The sequence below is a fragment of the Prosopis cineraria genome, unplaced genomic scaffold (genome assembly GCF_029017545.1).
Source record: "Prosopis cineraria cultivar Desert tree isolate PC_DT_omini unplaced genomic scaffold, ASM2901754v1 PC2, whole genome shotgun sequence".
NCBI classification, from domain to species: Eukaryota; Viridiplantae; Streptophyta; class Magnoliopsida; order Fabales; family Fabaceae; genus Prosopis; species Prosopis cineraria.
The window spans coordinates 16,886,619-16,907,327 of NW_026555333.1; the positions used below are offsets into that span (position 1 = coordinate 16,886,619).

The 20,709-nt window shown below is 32.9% G+C and overlaps 1 protein-coding gene across 1 annotated transcript; it reads right to left on the reverse strand.

The window, feature by feature from the left end:
• Nucleotides 1–16,609: 16,609 nt before the first annotated feature.
• Nucleotides 16,610–17,047, reverse strand: LOC129302576 (plasmodesmata-located protein 7-like). The gene has a single exon (XM_054941504.1). The coding sequence runs from the start codon at nt 17,045–17,047 to the stop codon at nt 16,610–16,612; it is 438 nt and encodes a 145-aa protein (XP_054797479.1).
• Between the last annotated feature and the right edge of the window lie 3,662 nt (nt 17,048–20,709).

Consider the following 20,709-nt stretch of genomic DNA (forward strand, 5'->3'; position numbering starts at 1 on the left):
AACCAAAATGATGTCTCAACTTCAATCCTGTAGTAAACTCCCTTGAATGATCTGATAAAGATACATGCTATTTGAGACCAAAAATATTTTTCAATCAAAAACGTCCCAACCATAACATTTTACAATATTAAAGTGAATATAATAAAATATAATAGTTACATAAAGTAAAGAAAAAGTAATTCAATGTAAACGAATTTGTAAGCTCAGAATAAAACTTCTATATAACTTCAATATTAAGAAACTTTAAATTTATAACGGCAAAGCATCTTTAACATTTGATCTTGACAAGTCAAAATAATTATACATAAATGAAAATACTAATATTTGCTAATTAAAAATAATTAGAGTGTGAAATCATCAATTAATTAAAAATAAGAACAATTCACAAACGTGAACACACAGTCCACAAAGGTAAATAACCAAATGCAGCACATGCCACGAAAACAAACGTAGACACACAGTCTACGAGAATAAATAACTAAACGCAGCTTGAGCTGTAAAACAAACGTGGATATACAGTCCATGAGGATAATGCTAACCAAATACAGTTTGAAGCTATAAAAACAAACATAGGTACGAGACTCACAAATAACAAACATGAGAACATAGCTCACAAAAATCAAACTAGCTAGTCTTTAACCATGGCACGCCAAGGGCTAACGAAACTACTGTTGGCAACCAATGTTCTGTATAAAGTTTCCTCCAAATCCATTTTCAAACATGCGAGAAAGTCATCACTTTTAAAATACAGTTTTTATGCTCAAAATCAAACTCGCATGAAGAATTTTGAGCACTAAAAACTTTGCCAAAATAAAATTTTCTAACTAATGTCTATGTTTGGCATTTATTGAGTAACCCAAAAATAACTAGAGTTGATGGAAATAATCTCATCAATTTTGAAAGTATCCTTAGTAAGGAAAAACACATACGCATGCCATACTTCAAATATTTTTCAACATCTCTTTATAGTTTCCCAAGATAAAATAAAACAATTTAATTAACAAAGTATTAAATATGTAATAAAATTGTTATTGAATGATCTATGTAAACAAAATATCTAAAAAAAAATTCATTAAAAAATTAGTTGAGATACTATTCACTTGCCTGAAGTTTTCTCAATGTACAATGTTCTCCTCTTATCACATTAATCGATTTTCCTTCCTTCCAAACTTACTATAAAATATATTAGGGTCTTAATAAACTTTTAATAATACTCAAAAACTCTCTTCCAACATTAATACATCCTCTCTCTATATATAATGACAATAAATTTAAAATTTTGGAAGTAAGATTTACACAAAAGTTTTTTCATGGACATAACTAATTCCCAATCTACTCAAAAGAATTTGTAACATTAAAACCTCTTATCACATAATCTATCAACAACTAATTTCACAATTAAACTTACTTTACAATCTTCAAGTTTATTAATAGATCAATAACACATGCATTAATGTACTTCTTACAGGAACCAATGAAATTTAAGAAAAATACAAACAAAATCAAGCAAGGCACTTCTAATAGGCATTTTATCGAACACCTTATGAACATTAATCATTAAGCTAATATTAACCTTTTTTTTTAATTTCACTTCTCCAAAATTTTACAATATCAATATTTTAATCAATAATCCAATCAGTTTCAGTTAAAACTCCAACCTATATCATCATCGTCTTCTTTTCTTCATTTTTCGTTTTGCCAAATTTCATTTCCAGACAACAATCAATCCAATTCAGGAAACAAGTACTATTCTTCCTCCATCATACACGATCAGTATCTTAATTAAAAGAAAGACAATTCTAGATTTCAACAAACCAACACAATCACACAAACAGAGACTAAATGATGGAGGGAAGAGAGTTGAGGTTCACTCACCGGCAGAGCAAATGAGGCTGGACCAAGGAGAGGGATAAATCAATGTTGAGGAAGTGGCCCAAACACAGAGCTCACTCACACGCACAATCCAGCGCCAGGCAAAAAAAGGGAGAAGATCGAGGCTCTCACCAGCCACACATGCACGACGTGGACGCAAAACAGGGGAGAATAGTTGGGTCTTGATTCAGATGATTAAAGACTGAGCAACGACGAGACACGCCTAAGCACTTATCGACAGTGGTCTGAACTACGACGACAGCTGGAGATGGTGGGGAAGAAGGAGAAGACGGGAGAAAATGGGACAGTTCTAGACTTCTCTTGTCTAGTTCCAGAAACGTGATTGGAAAGGAAAATGAAACATAAAGAAAAGAAAAGAACGCGACCCCCCCTCTCTCTCTTCTGCACACACCACCAAGAGAAGCAAGAAAATGAAGTAATAAACTTTTTGGAAAAATGACAAAACATAACCCAAACTTTGTGGGGAAAATTTCAAAAGAAACCCCACCAAATTTTTATTATTTATTATTTTTTTATTTTAGCTTATTTTATTTTAATTATTATAATATTTATATAATAAGAAGCAAGGCACTTTAGTACTTTTTTGTATAAATAAAAATAAAACTAACATTTGGCTAAAGTATAGTTTAAACTCTAAACCTTCATATTATATATATAACCAGTATAAATTCGATTAGGTCACTACTTTTTATTTATTATAAAATTATAATAAATAAATAAATATCAATTGAAAGAGAATTTATTTAATTTAAAATTTAGGGTTATTACAACTATCATGTGGTTTGCTGCCATGCCTTGTGAAACTGTCCTACTCTTTGCTGGCATTTTTTTGCACCATTCAACGGTCCCCTTTTGCTAATGTCACCCCACCAAAATCACTTTTGGCTCATGCCCACCACCGCTATCGTTGTCGTCATAATAATCATCTTCTTTCTTCAACCAAGAATTGAATTACTTAGGATTATGACATTGGAAACAAGGGTATGGAAGAGATCTCTGAAGTTCCAAGCACCATTAGAGTTGGAACTCTAATAAAAAAGGGACTTAGATTGAATTCATCAGGGTCATTCTCTCCAAATCCATGAGAAATGAAGGAGGATGATGGCGGCAGAGGTGGATTGTCAGAGAACATGGACTTAAATGGAGAGCAAGATTAAACTGTGAGTGTCAAAGACTGAAGGATCGAAAGGCAAAGCTAGAACTTGAGAATAAGAGCAAAGAAAGGGATGGTGCTAGAGAACGGAGAGTGAGAGCCAAGAGAGATGGATGGAGCTTGTGGGTGAGGCAGAGAACAAGTGAGGGGCAGGGGAAGTAATGTTGTGAGTGGTGACGATAGATAGGGTTTGAATTTATGGAGCTTTTAAATGTGATTCTCATTGACAGATTGAAAAAGAAGATGAAAAGTAGAAAGCTCATTGAAAGGCGTGGTCTACTATGACTGAAAAGCTCATCCCTCTCAGCCTCTCAAACTTGCATCCTCCTTCACTGTCAGCCACACTCATCCTCCTTCACCATCAACCATGCATCTCTCCATCTCAACTCACTCACCCTTTACATCTCCACACATGCCCAACTCGTTGCCTTCATCCCTCTATTCTGTTCACCCTTCACCATTAAGCCCCTCCACTCCGTTCAATCTTCCACGCAAGTCCACCATCAACAATGCACATTAGAAGAAGAAACGTAAGGTGCATCATGGGAAAGAAAGCAAATGTGGATGTTGCTCAAGTGAGGTGGATGCCACGTGGCATACCATGTAATCATAATAAAGTCAACTAAAGGTCAAAAGATTGAATCTGTTAAAATTGGATGTCATTGCTCTTCTTTTGAAATTACATGAGGGACATTGCACTTTTTAAAATTTCATGATACTAATTGTGCTTTGTAAAAAAGTTTAGGAGTGAATTTATACTTTAACTTTTTAGTTAATTCATTTGAAGATGTCAGATATCTTTTGACTTTTGAGTCATTGACTGATAACCAATTAAAGAACAATCTCTATTGTACCTTCGGGACATTCGATAAAATTGGAAATTAAAGGACAATCACCATTAAATAATCATAGTAAAGTATAATTTTGGAAAATGATATAACATAAAGAAATCATCATATATTTTTTTATGCTGCAATGCTTATGTCCAAATCTTAACGCACGTACAATAGAAAATTTTTGCCATCTTTTATTAGTGGCCATCATTTACCATCTAACAAATGAAATCATGGCCACTCCATTTATTTTTAACTATATAGGTTTTTATTTTTCAATTTTTTTTATTTTCACATTACCATATATCGTTTATTATTTAATAATATTCATATTATGTTATAAAACTAATTGCAAGAAAAATTATTGATAATAAATATTTAAAAATTAAAGTTATATCACGCGTCACTCCTAACTGCAAATTCTTCTATTGTTCAATCATCTTGGCGACAGTATCGTTTATTATTTATACTTACTGTGAAAAAGACACAAACATAATTTTTGAAATACAACAAATTGAAAAAATATGCAACATTATCGGTTCATTGAGTGATGTATGTATTTTATTGATTTCTTATGCAATACATGTACTATAGTAAAAAGTTTAGAAGATTAAACAAATACAGCATTTTAACTTACAATGTTTCTCTAAATTTTGTACTAAGACGAGATTGATCCTTGGGTAAAAGTCTTGTTAGCCCAAATCAGAAATTTTCGATTGAAGATCATCATCTAACAAAATGTTGTTAGTCTTGATATCTCTATGTATGATGCAAACATGGAATTCCTCATGTAGATAGGTTAAACCCCTTGCTATGCCTAAAATTATTTCATACTGTTGCTTCCAGTTGAGAGAACCTTTGTTTTTACCTGTTCAAGATAAAATTGGATGAATGAGGCATAAATTAAAATTGATTCTCAAATGTTTTTGCAGTAAAATATATAGGACAAATATTTATTAAGTTTTTCAATACATTTATAACTTATAGTCAAGATTTTGCTAGAAAAGTGGTGAGTATATATATAACTATATATTGCTGAATAGAAAATATGTCCACATGTGACAAACAAATGATTAATGGCAACTAATACTTAAAGAATTTGATGGTTCATATGAGGTGTACCAAATAAGAATCTGTTGAGACTGTTGTTCTTCATGTATTCATAAACAAGGATTTTCTCATTATCCTTACTGCAAACATCCCAAAAGCCGAACAAGACTCCGATGATGAACATTACTTATGAGTTTCACTTCACTTTCAAAATCTTCCTCTATCCTCTTACATTTGCCTATAGCTAGTCTCTTGATTGCAACAACATTCCCATTTTTCAGAGTGCCCTGTCCATGGTGATTAAGAATTTCAATCATGAATATGATTCAAAAGTAGTTATGGTTCTCTCTTTGGAAATCTGACCTTTCAAAAACATCCTTGCTTAAGACTGGCTAGATCGAAATATGAAAAATCAATAGTCATACCTTGTATACATCACCGAACCCTCCTTCTCCTAGTTTATTTTCTTCACTGAAATTGTTTGTTGCAATCTTCAAATCCTCATACCTATAATTAACTGGGCCTTTCAACTCCATTGCTCCTAATATGTCACCTGTTAAGGTAAACACAAGTTGAAAACTGTTGGCGGTACCAAGACGAATGATGAATTGCTTAAGTCGTGCCCGGAAGGATACTGTCCTTAAGAACTATTCCAACACACCAGGGCGACGGACCGACAGTTCTCCAGGATTAAACAAGCACTTCCTACGGAGCAAGGAAACAGAACAGTAGAAAACAAAACAAACTTAGATGAATAACACAGAGAGAGAGAGGAGAGAATTTCCCTGAAAACTCAAGAGGCTGGCCAGTTGCTCTGTCTGCACCCATGGCTATATATAGCCCGAAGATGGAGACATGAACGTTGGCTCATAATCACCGGATTAAAGGCTCGATTACACTATCATAAATCACGTTTAAACACCTGTCTAAAAATATTGGGGGGTTACGCAAACGTAAAACACATTTAACCTCTTGTCTGGAAACGTTGGGGAGACAAAAACATTTAGAAAATTAACCTGGTTAATGTTAAAAAATGTTCATGGTTTGATTTCAAACTCCAGACAGCCAAAAACTGAGCTTTTCCTGTAAGCCAAAAATAATTATTTATTTTGTAAAAATAATCCAGTAAAAGGAACCCATTGCCTCTTGAACTCCCGCGCAGGGGGGGCGAATCGGCTGATTTCAATTGCAATTGCCCTGAGTTGGCCTATCTCATGTGTGCGAGCTCACTTCTCCTCTAAGCCTATTTTACTAGCCTACTTTATTCCTTAGTATTTATACACTAGGAGAGTCCTTCATTTAGTCAATGTGGGACTTTTGACACACACACAACAATCCCCCACATGTGTCAAAAGGATCTTTGTTCATCTGAGTTATTCACACAGAGGATAATCACTTCAAATTTGGTGTTTGTTGACTTGAACTAAACCTAGACTAATAAAACTTAGCAGACAGAAAAGTCGGTGTAACTTCATTATTGAACTAATAGATCTTGAGCATGTACTAGAGGTCTTATTAATTGGATTATACCTTTACAGTCTCTACTGTTAACGACGATTTTGTACGTTATCGGCCATGCGCATGCTTGGTTTTAACAAATGCTCTAGAGATTTCACCACGATCTCATACGAGTGACCCTACTCCACATTTTTCTTTATATATACTTAATCTTGGAATGAATTGTTACCTTGTTTGACCAAGGGTATGGTATCAATGGTTTGGTTATCAGGAAAGAAGGAAGTGGTGGAGTATCTCATGAAACTGTTGGTGACACCGGCAGAAACGCGAACGGCGAGGTACGAATTGCTTGAGTTGTTCCCAGAAGGACACTATCCTTAAGAACTATTCCGGCATAGCTCCCGACGACCGGCAGTTCCTCAGGACTAAACAAGCACTTCCTCGGCTGAATGAGGGAACAGAACAACAGAGACTAAAAGTAAACACAGACAAATTGATAGAGGGAGGAGAGAACCTTGAAAACTCAAGAGGCTTGTTCCGCTCTATCTGCACCCATAGCTATATATAGCACGAAGGTGGAGACATGCACGTTGGGGGGTTACCACCGGATTAAAGGCTCGGTTACACTGTCATTAAAATCGTTTAAACACTTATTTAGAAACGTTAGGGTTACGCAAACGTAAAATGCATTTAACCTCTTGTCTGGAAATGTTGGGAAGATAAAACGTTTAGAAAATTAATTTGGTTAATGATTAAAAAACGTTCTTGGTTTGATTTCAAACTTCAGACAGCTAAAAATTGAGTTTCTCCGGCAAGCCAAAAATAATTATTTATTTTGTAAAAATAATCCGGTAAAAGAAACCCATTACCTCTTGAACTTACGCGCAGGGGGGGCAAATCGGCTGATCTCAACTACGATTGCCCTGAGTTGGCCTGTCTCATATGCACAAGGCCACTTCTCCTCCAAGCCTATTTTACTAGCTCACTTCATTCCTTAGTATATATACACTAGGAGAGTCTTTCTTTTAGTCAATGTGGGACTTTGACGCACACACACTTTTGACACACATACAACAATCCCCCACATGTGTCAAAAGGATCTATATTCATCTGAGTTATTCACATGGAGGATAATCACTTTGAATTTAGTGTCTGTCAACTTGAACCAAACCTAGACTAATAAAACTTAACACACAGAAAAGTTAGTGTAACTTTATTATTGAACCAACAGATCTTGAGTGTGTGCTAGAGGTCTTATTAATCAGATTATACCCCCACAATCTCTGCCGTTAACGATGCTTTTGCATGTTATCGGCCATGCGCACGCCTGATTTTAACAAATGCTCTAGAGATTTCGCCACGATCTCATAGGAGCGGCCCCACTCCACATTTGTACAGGTGTTTTCATCAAGTGTATCTGCAATGAATACACCATCCGTAAGGACTATGAAAATATTAAGAGCTTTCGCTCAGCCTCCGTTCAATGCATTCTAGCACTTTCTCAAGCCATAGGAAGTGACCAAATTTAGTGCTAGTAGAACTAACAAGTGACTTGTTCTTACCCATTGAACCTTCTTCATGGGATCTCCAATCACAAAGGTTGGGTTTCCATCACCGTTAATTTCAAACAGGTTTAAGTCCCATTCCCCTCGACGTTTCAATAATAAATTTCTTCCCTAGGGGTTTAGTTAACGGATCTGCCAGATTTAACTCTGATCTCACATAATCGATTGAGATGACCCCATCTTTGAGCAGCTGCCTTATAATATTATGTCTCAATCGAATATGTCTACTTTTTCCATTGAAGGTCTTATTTTTAGCCGTTGCTATTGCAGACTGGCTATCACAATGTAAAGACACTGATGGTGTGGGCTTTTCACCTATTGGAATACTTGCTAAGAAGTTTTTCAACCACTCAGCCTCAGTCCCAGCCAGCTCCATGGCAATGAACTCAGAATCCCTTGAGGATTTTGTGTTGATTGTCTGTTTTGCAAACTTCCAGGTTATTGCACCACCACCAAGAGTGAATATATAATCACTAGTGGATTTTGTCTCTTCTGAATCCGAAATCCATTTAGCATCACTGTATCCTTCCAATACAGTGGGAAATCTACTATACAATATACCATAATTCATGATACCTCTCAAATATCTCAAGACTCTCACCAGATCCTCCCAGTGTTTACTGCCTGGACAGTGGGTATATCTACTTAATCTGTCTACAGCATAAGCTATATCAGGCCTTGTAAAGTTCATCAAATGTAATAGACTCCCAATAATCTGTGCATACTCAGATTGAGCAACTGGGTCACCCTTGTGCTTTTTTAATTGCACACTTGAATCATAAGGAGTACTCAGAGGAGCATCTTCAAGATGTCCAAACTTTCTGAGAATTTTCTCAACATAATGTTCTTGGGAAAGTAAGATTTCATTTTCATTCCTTATGATTTTTACACCCAAGATTACCTTGGCTTCACCTATATCTTTCATGTCAAAATTTGAAGAAAGAAAATTTTTTGTTTCATTAACAACACACATACTAGAGCAAAAAATTAGCATATCATCCACATACAAGCATATAATCACACAATCATTATTCACAAGCTTTGTATAAACACACCTTTCTACTTCAACAGTAGAAAATCCACCAGTTGTCAAAACTTGATCAAGTTTCTCATGTCATTGTTTAGGCACTTGTTTTAAGCCATACAAAGACTTTACAAGTTTATAAACTTTATTTTCTTGCCCAGGAATTACACATCCCTCAGGCTGTACCATGTAAATTTTTTCTTCCAAATCACCATTTAAAAAAGCGGTTTTAACATCCATTTGGTGAACAAAAAGTTCGTAAATTGAAGCCAAAGCAATAAGAACTCTTATAGAAGAGATTCTAGTCAGAGGAGAAAATGTGTTGAAATAATTTATATTTTCTTTTTGAGTAAAACCCTTAGCCACAAGCCTTGCTTTATACTTATCAATTGAACCGTCTGGAAAATATTTTTTCTTAAAAATTCATTTACACCCAATAGCCTTAGCTCCTTGGGGAAAATATGATAAAACCCAAGTTTTATTTTTCCTTAAAGAATCAATTTCAATTTCTATTACTTCTTTCCAAAATTTGGCATCAGAAGAAGAAATAGCTTCATAGAAATTTAACGGTTCATCTTGTACTAAATAAGTGTAAAAATCATCTCCAAAACTTGTTTCTTTCCTTTGCCTTTTACCTCTCCTTAAAACCAAATCCTCATTTAAATTTTGTTCAAACTTTGAATTCTCAACAGGTTTAGAAACATGCTTAATTTTCAAGGGAAAAATATGTTCAAAAAATTCAGCATCCTTAGTCTCTACAATTGTGTTTTGGTCTAAAGCATCACTTTTTAAAACTAAAAAATGATACGCTGCACTTTGTTCAGCATACCTAATAAACATACAATCAAAAGTTTTAGAGCCAATTTTTCTCTTTTTAGGATCAGGCAATAAAACTTTTGCAAGACACCCCCACACTTTCAAATATTTTAAGTTTGGGGTAAACCATTTTCATAACTCATAAGGTGTTTTCTTTATTTTCTTATAAGGTATCCTATTTTGCAAAAAACATGCAGACAAAATAGCTTCACCCCACAAGTTATCAGGTGCAAAAGAACTCACAAGCAAAGAATTCATCGTTTCTTTTAATGTTCTATTTTTTCTTTCTTTAACACCATTAGACTCGGGAGAATAAGGAGGTGTTATCTCATGTATAATTCCTTCTTTTTCACAAAAATCATTTAACAAAACATATTCTCCACCTCTATCCGATCTAACCCTTTTAATTCTTTTGTTTAACTGATTCTCAACCTCTACTTTATATAAAAGAAATTTTTCAAAAGCCTCATCTTTGTTTCTTAACAAGTATACTTTAGTATATCTTGAAAAATCATCAATAAAAGTGATATAATATTTTTTACCACCTCTAGTCATGGTTTGTTTTAAATCACCTAAATCTGTGTGAATTAAAGATAGTAATTCAGATTCTCTTTGACTAGAAAAGTGAGGTTTTTTACTTTGTCTAGTTTCTGCACATACTTCACATTTTCCAAAATCATTGTTTTTAATTTTAGAAAGTAGTCCAAGTTGTCGCATCCTATTTATATAACCTTTACTAGCGTGACCTAGTCTAGCATACCATAGATCAAAGGAATCAACCATATAAACAGGCATATACTCAGAAGATTCAATCTTATTCATTTCATCAACATTCAAAACAAACAGTCCCAGATTATAATACTCTTTGCCTATAAACACATTATTTTTTGTCATTACAATCTTGTTAGATTCAAATGACACTTTAACCCCAGTTTTCCCTAAAAGAGCAACGACACTAAGTTAGCTCTAACTTTAGGCACATGCAGAACACTGTTTAGAGCCAGAGTCTTTCTTGATGTGAGCTTTAAGACCACTTTTTCTTTTCCTTGAACTTTAGCAGTTCGGGAATCAGCAAGGTAAACATGGTCTTCCCCTTCCTTTACAGGATTATAGGTGGTAAACATCTTTTGGCTAGCACATATGTGCCTGTAGCCCCGGAGTCTACCACCCATTTCTTTACATCAGAAATCAAGAGAGCTTGTGATACCACTGCAGCAATGATGTTATCATCACTGTCACCATCTCGTTATACCAAATTTACATTTGGCTTTTGAGGCTTATCACGGTTTGCTCTCTTCCTACACTGTGCTGCATAGTGTCCTGGTTTACCACAGATAAAATAGTCTCCTTTCTTTTTGAAAGAGGGGTTAGAAGCATTGGGTTTGTAATCAGATGTCCTATTCTTCTTGTCTTTAGTTTTAGAATCATACCTCTTGTTGTGAGGCTTTGTCTCCACCAGGTTGGCTTTGGATGTCATTTCTCTGGTTCGAGCTGCACGTATTGCCTTGCGATTGGTGTCTTTGATGATGATGTGAGTGATCAAGTCAGTCAAGGATAGCTGCTTCTGTTTGTGTTTCAGCTGCTGTTTGTAGTCAGACCATGACTCTGGCAGCTTCTCAATCAGTATCCCAACAATAAACTCGTCTGGAAGGTTGATGTTTTCAGCACAAAGCTCCTCTAGCAGCTTATGATATTCATTGATTTTCTCCTTCACATCCTTGTTCTCGGTCATCTCCCATTTGTAGTAGTTGCCCACAACGAACTTTTGTTTGCCGGCATCCTCAGCAGTGTACTTTGTCACCAGGGACTCCCATATCTTACAAGCTTCCTTGTAGACACAGTAGACATCGAACAAATCATTAGATAAAGTGCTAATAATAGTGTGTTGGCATACCTTGTTTGCATGAGTCCATGCAACTCTTTGGGCTTGATCAGTATCAGCAGGAGGCTCGAATTGAGCAAGAGCAGTAGCCACACCATGTATGTCAAGAACGGTGAAGACTCGTTCCTGCCAGCATTTGAAGTTCCGGCCGTCAAAGACTTCTATCTTTGATATGTTTGGGAACGGCCTCGGTAGGGGGACAACAACAGTGGCAGGGACGTACTGACCTCCAGCTGAACCACTGTGCACACCTTCAGGAGTGACATTTTCAACACTGTTTGTCGCCATTGGGCTAAATAGTTCTTAAGATTGTTGGCGACACCGGCAGAAACGTGAACAGCGAGGTACGAATTGCTTGAGTCATGCCCGAAAGGATACTGTCCTTAAGAACTATTACGGCACACCTCCCGACGACCGGAACAGAATGAGGGAACAGAACAACAGAGACTAAAAGTAAACACAGACGAATTGATAGAGGGAGGAGAGAACCTCAAAAACTCAAGAGGCTTGTTCCGCTCTGTCTGCACCCATAGCTATATATAGCCCGAAGGTGGAGACATGAACGTTGGGGGGTTACCACCGGATTAAAAGCTCGGTTACACTGTCATAAAAATCATCTAAACACTTGTCTAGAAACGTTGGGGTTACGCAAACGTAAAATGCAAAACGTTTAGAAAATTAATTTGGTTAATGATCAAAAAATGTTCTTGGTTAAGAAACCCATTACCTCTTGAACTCACGTGCAAGGGGGGCGAATCGGCTGATCTCAACTGCGATTGCCCTGAGTTGGCCTGTCTCATATGCGCGAGGTCACTTCTTCTCCAAGCCCATTTTACTAGCCCACTTTATTCCTTAGTATATATACACTAGGAGAGTCTTTCTTTTAGTCAATGTGGGACTTTGACACACACACACTTTTGACACACATACAACAGAAACAGCTAGCAGCGTAAGCCCTACCATCAGAATTGGGAAGGCAAGTCTACATATTACTATATCCAGAGTTGAGGCAATCCAAGAAAGCACTCTGTGTAATAGTTTCAATACATTGAGCGAAGGCATATATAGTTCCACCATTATCAGGAACTTACGTCTTGCTAGCCGCATAAAAACCAGTGATTGTGGACGTTGTCGCTTGCAAATTCGTTAGCAATTTTTGGGTAGCTGACATGAATTCTATGGCTTGATCTCCTGCACTAGGATTCCCACATTGAATGAGGTTGTCTCACTGAAGAAAGTGCTGACCTCGTACCTTAACAAACCAGAAAACGTATCACACATAATTTTTCCAATATCATCGATAGTCTAGTGCACATGAATTCAGTATTGATGGTCTTATTTACTCTCTCTGGTCCCTAATTTATAAAGATTTCTTGATCCTTAATATAAGGAAATTGATGAGATCTTAATTATATTTTTTTAAAATATTATCCCTATTTAAACTCATTAATTATAAGAGAGAATGTAATACAAATTTAAAAATTTTTCATTTAAATAGGGGTAAAATTGAAAATTTATTCAATTTTTAGAAAAAATTAATGGCTACGTCTCCTTGGTTTCGATAAAATAGTTAAAAGTGCTTTATAACAAAGACTAGAGGGAATATATCAATTTATTATACTCCCTCTGTCTTAAATTATAAGACACTTTTGGGAGAGATTTACTGTCCCAAATTATAAGACACTTTAAGAAGATTAAAGGTATACTCCCTCCGTTTAAAATATAAAGTATTTTTTTAGGAGTTGAATGTTCGAAAATGAAAGGCATTTTTAGTCTTTTGAGATGTAATCATTACCTTTTTTTAAAAATCGCTCTTATTAATGAATGACTTTATATTTCTTATAGGGTGTTTAATACGGATAAATATGAAAAGATAAAGTTAGTTTGAAAGTTGATAACTATTTTATTAAGGATGAGATTCGGTTAAAAATACCTTACATTTTTTAACGGAGGAAGTATTAAATTGGCTTATTTGAATATTATTCTTTCTCTCACTTTATTTAATACTAATTGAGTGTAGATTTAAGGTTATTAAATGAAGGATATTTTCTAAAAGTTTATATTTTTGTTTTGAAAAATAAGGTTGTTAAGTGTATTTAATAAGGTTTATTGGTATATGAAATTTTATCTAAAAGTATTTTATAATTTAAAACGGAGGGAGTACTATTGTCCAAGGCATCTATTGACGATTTGTATTATAGCATTTATAGGTGAAACTCAAACCTTTGCATTAATGTGGCATGATATTTTTTTATCATGTAGGGGAAATTCTGCGAAGAATGGGAAACCGAATCGGGAGAATGATGAAGTTGAATAATCTAGCAACTTCGTATATATGGGAAGGCACAAATAAAGGAAAAACAGAGCAATTTAGATTCTTTCAAGTTTCAAGTACTTGAGAAGATGTATAGTTAACGTATCCTGTCTCTTTAATACTTGTGTATGTGTAGAGATGAGACTCGTGTCCCTCTTTGTTTGTTTGTTTGTTTTTTTAAATTCCATCTGTTTCTTCTGTCAAAAAATGCTTCAGAGAATGCTGCATATGGAAAGCTAGCAAGTATGGTTGGGATAATCAATTTTGGACTTTGGCCTATTTGCAATTAAAATTAAAATTACTATTAATGACCATGAAAATTTTTCATTAAATTGTAACATTCTTCACTACTCATCATAAAAAATCCTCTGAAACTTAATAAGTAATATAGTTTTTATTTTCAAAATAATTAAAAAATATGTGTTCTTAGATATTATATTTTCCTCATATCTCTATTTGTATTAATTAAAAATCAATAATATTAGTTAATTAATCACTAGTCAATCTGAAACACGAGCAAAAGTAATGACGTGGCAATAAATATATCTTATGTCTAAGCTCTACTATTCACAACTGTCATTTCTTTTTCTTTTCTTTTCTGTTTTGTTTTTTTAAAATAAGAAGATAACCTTCAACTTGGGTAGTTGTAACCGGGAAATCATTCGTTGTGTCTTATTTTTATTTTTAAAATGATGTCTTGTAATATAATTTTTAAAATTATTTTTAAAAATAAAAAAAAGAAATCTATTTGATTACATTAATCTGAAAATATTTTGAGTTAAAAAAATCAGCTAATAGTGCTAGTCAATAGTGTTTAACAGTAGTAACTATAATGCAATGTTAAAAACATTAAAAAAAATAAAGACATTCTTAAGATTTTTCGTTTTTATTTTAAAAAAAAAAAAAAATAAAAAATATTTAAATCCAAAATACTTACTCAGAAAATTTTTTTTAAAACGAAAAAAAAATTGAAAACAAAATCAAACATGCCAATAATACATGTTTTTGGCCGAAAAGAGGGGCAGGGAATTAATAATATCTAAGTACTCATATTTAAGCAGTAAATGACAAATGTCAACCGCATAATAATAGGAAATAGTTTCAGTGCTCATAATCATGCTGATGAGATCTGTCTCATCCAGAATTTAACCTAGACGATTTAAATTTAAAAGTTTTATTTTTCATTTTTATTAAAATAAAAATTATAAAATTTTTAATAAATTTACTTTATCACTAATCCACACAATATAAATTTAATCTGAATGATTTAACCAAATATTAAATGTTTTTATAAATTGACTAACTATTTTGAACATTTTAAATTTAATATTAATTTTTTCAATTTTTTATAAATGTTTATTCTGGTAAATGTAATATTAAAAATAAACATAATCTTCAAACTAGAACTTTCAAAAAAATATTTTTTTAGTAAAAGTTGCTTTAAAATTTTAAATCTTAATTGTCTACAGTATATCTAAATAATCAATTTATAAAATTCCAAAGCATTTAATATTGAATTAGATAATCCAAATTAAATTTATATTATCCAAATTGATGATAAAATAGATTTATTAAATTTTTATAATTTTTATTCTATAACAAAAAAATAATGAGAAAAAATAACTTTAGATTTCTACATTTTATTTTTATTTTATTATTGGTCTCTGTACTTTTTTCAGTGTTTTAGGTTTCTACACTTTAATTTTTTATTATTTTAGATCCTTATAAAAAGAGGGGCAGGGAATTAATAATATCTAAGTACTCATATTTTAGCAGTAAGTAACAAATGTCAACTGCATAATAATAGGAAATAGTTTCAGTGCTCATAATCAAAGTGATGAGATCTGTTTCATCCAGATTTTAACCTCGCCAATTTAAATTTAAAAGTTTTATTTTCCATTTTTATTAAAATAAGAATTATAAAAATTTTAATAAATTTAATTTATCACTAATCCACACAATATAAATTTAATCTGAATGATTTTACCAAATATTAAATATTTTTATAAATTGACTAACTACTCTGAACATTTTTAAATTAATATTAACTTTTTCATTTTTTATAAATTTTTATTTTGGTAAATGTAATATTAAAAAAAACATAATCTTCAAACTAGAACTTTCAAAAAAATATTTTTTTTAGTAAAAGTTGCTTTAAAATTTTAAATCTTGACTATCTAGAGTAGATCTGAATAATCAATTTATAAAATTTCAAAGCATTTAATATTGAATTAGATAATCCAAATTAAATTTATATTATTCATATTGGTGATAAAATAAATTTATTAAATTTTTATAATTTTTATTCAATAACAAAAAAACAATGAAAAAACATAACTTTATGTCTCTGCACTTTACTTGTATTTTGCTATTGGTCCTCGCACTTTTTTCGGGTGTTTTAGATTCATATGCTTTTGTTTTTCATTGTTTTAGGTTCCTGCACAGATAAAGTATAAAGACTTAAAATACTGAAAAAAATGTAAAGACCAATAGCAAAATGTGAGTAAAGAACATGAATTTAAAGTTATGTTTTTTTTTTTTAATTTAGACTGTTAGATTAAAATCTAAAGGTCTTATGACCGTAGCGGTGGTGCTCATTCCAACACCGGTCATCTACGCTATTATCCAATACAGAAGTCAGACTTGAATTTGGGGGATAGGTGCCTGAGAAAGCAGCCGTCGTAGTCGACGCGGGCACCATGGGTCCCAGCGGAGCAGTTGCGGATCTGAACAGCAGCAACGTCGAAGCAAGTGACGCATTCGGCCATGGAGAGGTAGTCTCTACATTGGAAAAGAGACGAAGCTGGGTTGTTCTGGTCTTCTATCTGCGACGTAGCGAAATGCTTGTTTTGGTCCTTCACCTGCTCTCTCAGGTCTCGAAACGTTGCGTTTAGGTTCTCACTGAAGATGCTGAAGTTGGAGATCACGAATTCGTAGTATGGGCTGCACGCAGTGTTCAGAAGATTGGTCTGTGGCTCCGAAACGACGCCGTTTAGAGTCCCGCATGACCAGCACACGAATAAGAAGAATAAGGGAAGGAGATTAGTAGACTGAGGCATGCTTTGCTAGAGAAGAAGAGGAGGGAGAGAGATCAAATGGCCACTCTGGCTATGAATTATTTGCTAGTAAAGGTGATTGAAGTTCACGGCAACGAAAATGAGTGACATAAAATATTACAAAAGCTAGACGCGTGTCCGAAGATGAGTACGTACATCTATGATCTGTTTAAATATAATTTGTTATTATATTTAATTTATGTCCCCTTATTTATAACTGAATCTTCGATATTAAGAAATTATTGGATGGATAGAATGTATCACATTATTTATTATCTGTCCAATAAAAATATATAATGTTGCATCAGTTGAGTTAAATAAATTTTGTGTATCATTTATTTGTAATGATTTTATTTGTTAAATAGAGTACCTCTTTAACTTTTTAAACAGGGTGAACTTGGAACTCTAATTGGAGGCAGCAGACATGAATTCTAGCTCTCTCTCTTTCTATATATATATATATATATATATAACATTCTCTACATCTCAAATTATAAAATATTTTAAAAAAATATTTTATATCTTAAAATATAAGACACTTTAAAAATATTAATATTTTATTAAATAAAATTATTTCAATATTAACCTTTCTCATTCTCTGTTTAATTTTAGTCATTCTCTTTTTTCAATAAATTAAATGAAGGGTATTTTTTAAAATTTATATTTTTATTTTAAAAAAATAATGTTATTAAATGTATTTTATGAAATTTATTGATATATGAAATTTTATTTAAAAGTATATTATAATTTGAAACATAGAAAGTGCACTTTATGAATTACTCCCTCTGTCTAAAAATATAAAATATTTTTTGATGAGTTGAATATTAAAAAAATAAGACATTTTTTATTTTTTAAAGTGTAATCATTGTTTTTTTTGTCTCAGATTTGGATCCCATGCTTGTCCCAACTACATGCATGCAGTACCTGTCTCCACGTGTCCTCATCACATACCTCTCGAGACAGTCAATAGCTTTAAAGAGTTGATTCAACCGAAGTCGGTATTCACTCAATCCTTCCGTTTTTTGTTGCCTGCGGTGACAAGATATATCTTTGATTACCTTCCTTGTATTCTGGGGGAAAAAAGAAGATTACCTTCCTTATTTGGTGCCATCAAACAGTAATGGGTTTATGAAAAATCGTTTCATTTTTTTAATCCAGTCACAGGTTTTGGTGTTGCTTTTTCTGCGCAACATGTGATAGGAGTAATTTTTAGTCTCAGTATGGTGTCTCAGACAGACATCATCACAGGACAACGAGGAAGCTCTAGCTCTAAAATTAAGGGGGAAAAAAAACTGATTTTTCTTTTATCAGATGATGTATAGAGCAAGGAATATAAATCAATGGAAACGGATGCGTATCTCCTTTTTGTTTCTTCTTCTAACTTTTAGCTCATTTTATTATTTTCTTTTTAATGTATCTGAACTATTTACCTTTAAATAAAAAAAAAAGTAAGGAATATAAATCCACGTTTTGAAGCTTGTGACTTTATGGGCGTATGCAACGTTTTAGGCCAAAAAAAAAAAAAAAGCAAAGAGAAAGATTGGGTGAATACCGAATCTAATTGCATAAATTCTTTAAAACCATTGACTATCTTAAGAGCATGTGATAAGGACACGTGGAGACAGGTACTGGATGCATGTAGTTGGGACAAGCATGGAGTCCAAATTCCTTTATTTGAAAAGCATCTTTATTAATAATAATTTTATATTTATTATAAAGTGTTTAATAAAGGTAAATATAAAAAGATAGGATTAGTTGAAAAGTTGATAACTATTTTATTAAGAGGTGAGATTCAATTAAAAATGCCTTATATTTTTTAACGAAGAAAGTATAAATTATGTACATTATATTCGCATACAAGTTAACTTTTACGTGAAACTAGCTAGAAAAGTATTAAAGAAAAGATCAAAAATCAATCAATGGAAATTGGATTTAAAAAAGGGTTTAATTATTCACAAATAATGAATCAAAGTTTAAATCTCGCTTGTTAGAAGAAATATCCACATTTAATATCTGATTATGAATAAAATTACCTTTCGATAGGAGGACAAATATGAACTCTTGAGATTTGAGGATGAAGGAAGGGAGGCACTAATCTGAAAATATACTTTTATTAATAAGTCGAACTACAATTTACAAAAACTCTTATATCTTCTTTTGCAATTTTCCCTCACTATTTTTCTCTCCCCGACACCCCCCCCACGGGCCACTTTCTCTCTCGTCTTTCACTCACACTTTCTCTCCACTTTCTCTCTTTCTCTCTTCTTCCTTTCTTCTCTTCCCCACTCTCCTCAATACGCATAATGACACATACACATTATATGACATAAGTCGGTGATTGCTTGTCCAACGGATGCTAGAAAATTTCTTCACCGTCATTCTCTTGCTTTTGCCAAAGTCTCCAGACTTTTCTCGATTTCCACTGCCATTGATTATTTGCCCATTAATCTAGAAAATTCTACTGGGGACAGAGAGAGTTTGTCGGTGATATTTTAACATGAACAATGAAAAAAATATCATAGATAAGACCATTCAATACCAACAATAATTATGTTAGAGTGAAAACGCACTTGATACTCTTAAACATGTTCGATGCTGATTTCAATTTTGTTGATGAACAAAAATCATATTAGGACATCTACATTTTTTTGTGATGCTTAAATTTAACTAGTTTGTAATATTAGATAATATAAGGAAAATAATATATAAGGGTGCCGTATATTGCATGCAAGCGTTTATTTATATGACAGTAAACAGCAAGAAAACAAAACCATCAATCCATCATTGTTGACCTACAAAGATGTGAGATCATGTTGAGATCAACATGTTCGAGACTTGTGTTCAATCTTTAGTATTATCCAAATGACATATTGGAGATTTAGATTTAACTAGTTAATCATCCGTGACGCACGGGATGTTATTTTTATAAATTCTTTTAAGTGTTAAATAACCGTAATCAATATATATTAAATAGTTATATGAGTAAAATAATAAAAAGAAATAACTTCTTGATCAACAAATAATAATAACCCAAACAAAGAAAAAGATAGGAGGAGAACATGATCATAGATAAATTTTAAACACGGAAATAAAATAGATGTAACAATTTGTTACACAAAATAAAGAAAGATAGATAAAAATTTAAAAAATATATAAAAGTATGGGACCTCAATGAATAGGTGGCTATCATACGTAAGTTAGATTATTAAAAATCTCCTTATACACTGCTCCTCTAATTTTATTTATATGTCATTTCCAACATGTTTCACCGGAACTAATGAAAATTTTAAATTTCATTAACTTTATCTAGAAATTTAATAATATATCAACTTTGCCCCTATTAAATACACACACACACTTTAACAATATATTTTCTCTTTCCAATATTCAATGGAGGTCAAATGAAAAAATTTATGATAAAAATTTAACGAGGTAACTTATAAATAGAAAAAAAGGAATCTTCTCTCTCTGCCTTATAAATAAGACCGGAGGGAATACGCTGGAAGCAATGTTTGTGGATATACCACCTATACCAATAATTAACACCTTCAACTATTGCTGAATTCACGCACAAGATACAATAACATATAGTTGGCCATGTGTAAAAATAGGTATTGGTAAGTATAGCATAACACTAAGTATGCTTTGACCCTAGCTTTTGTCTA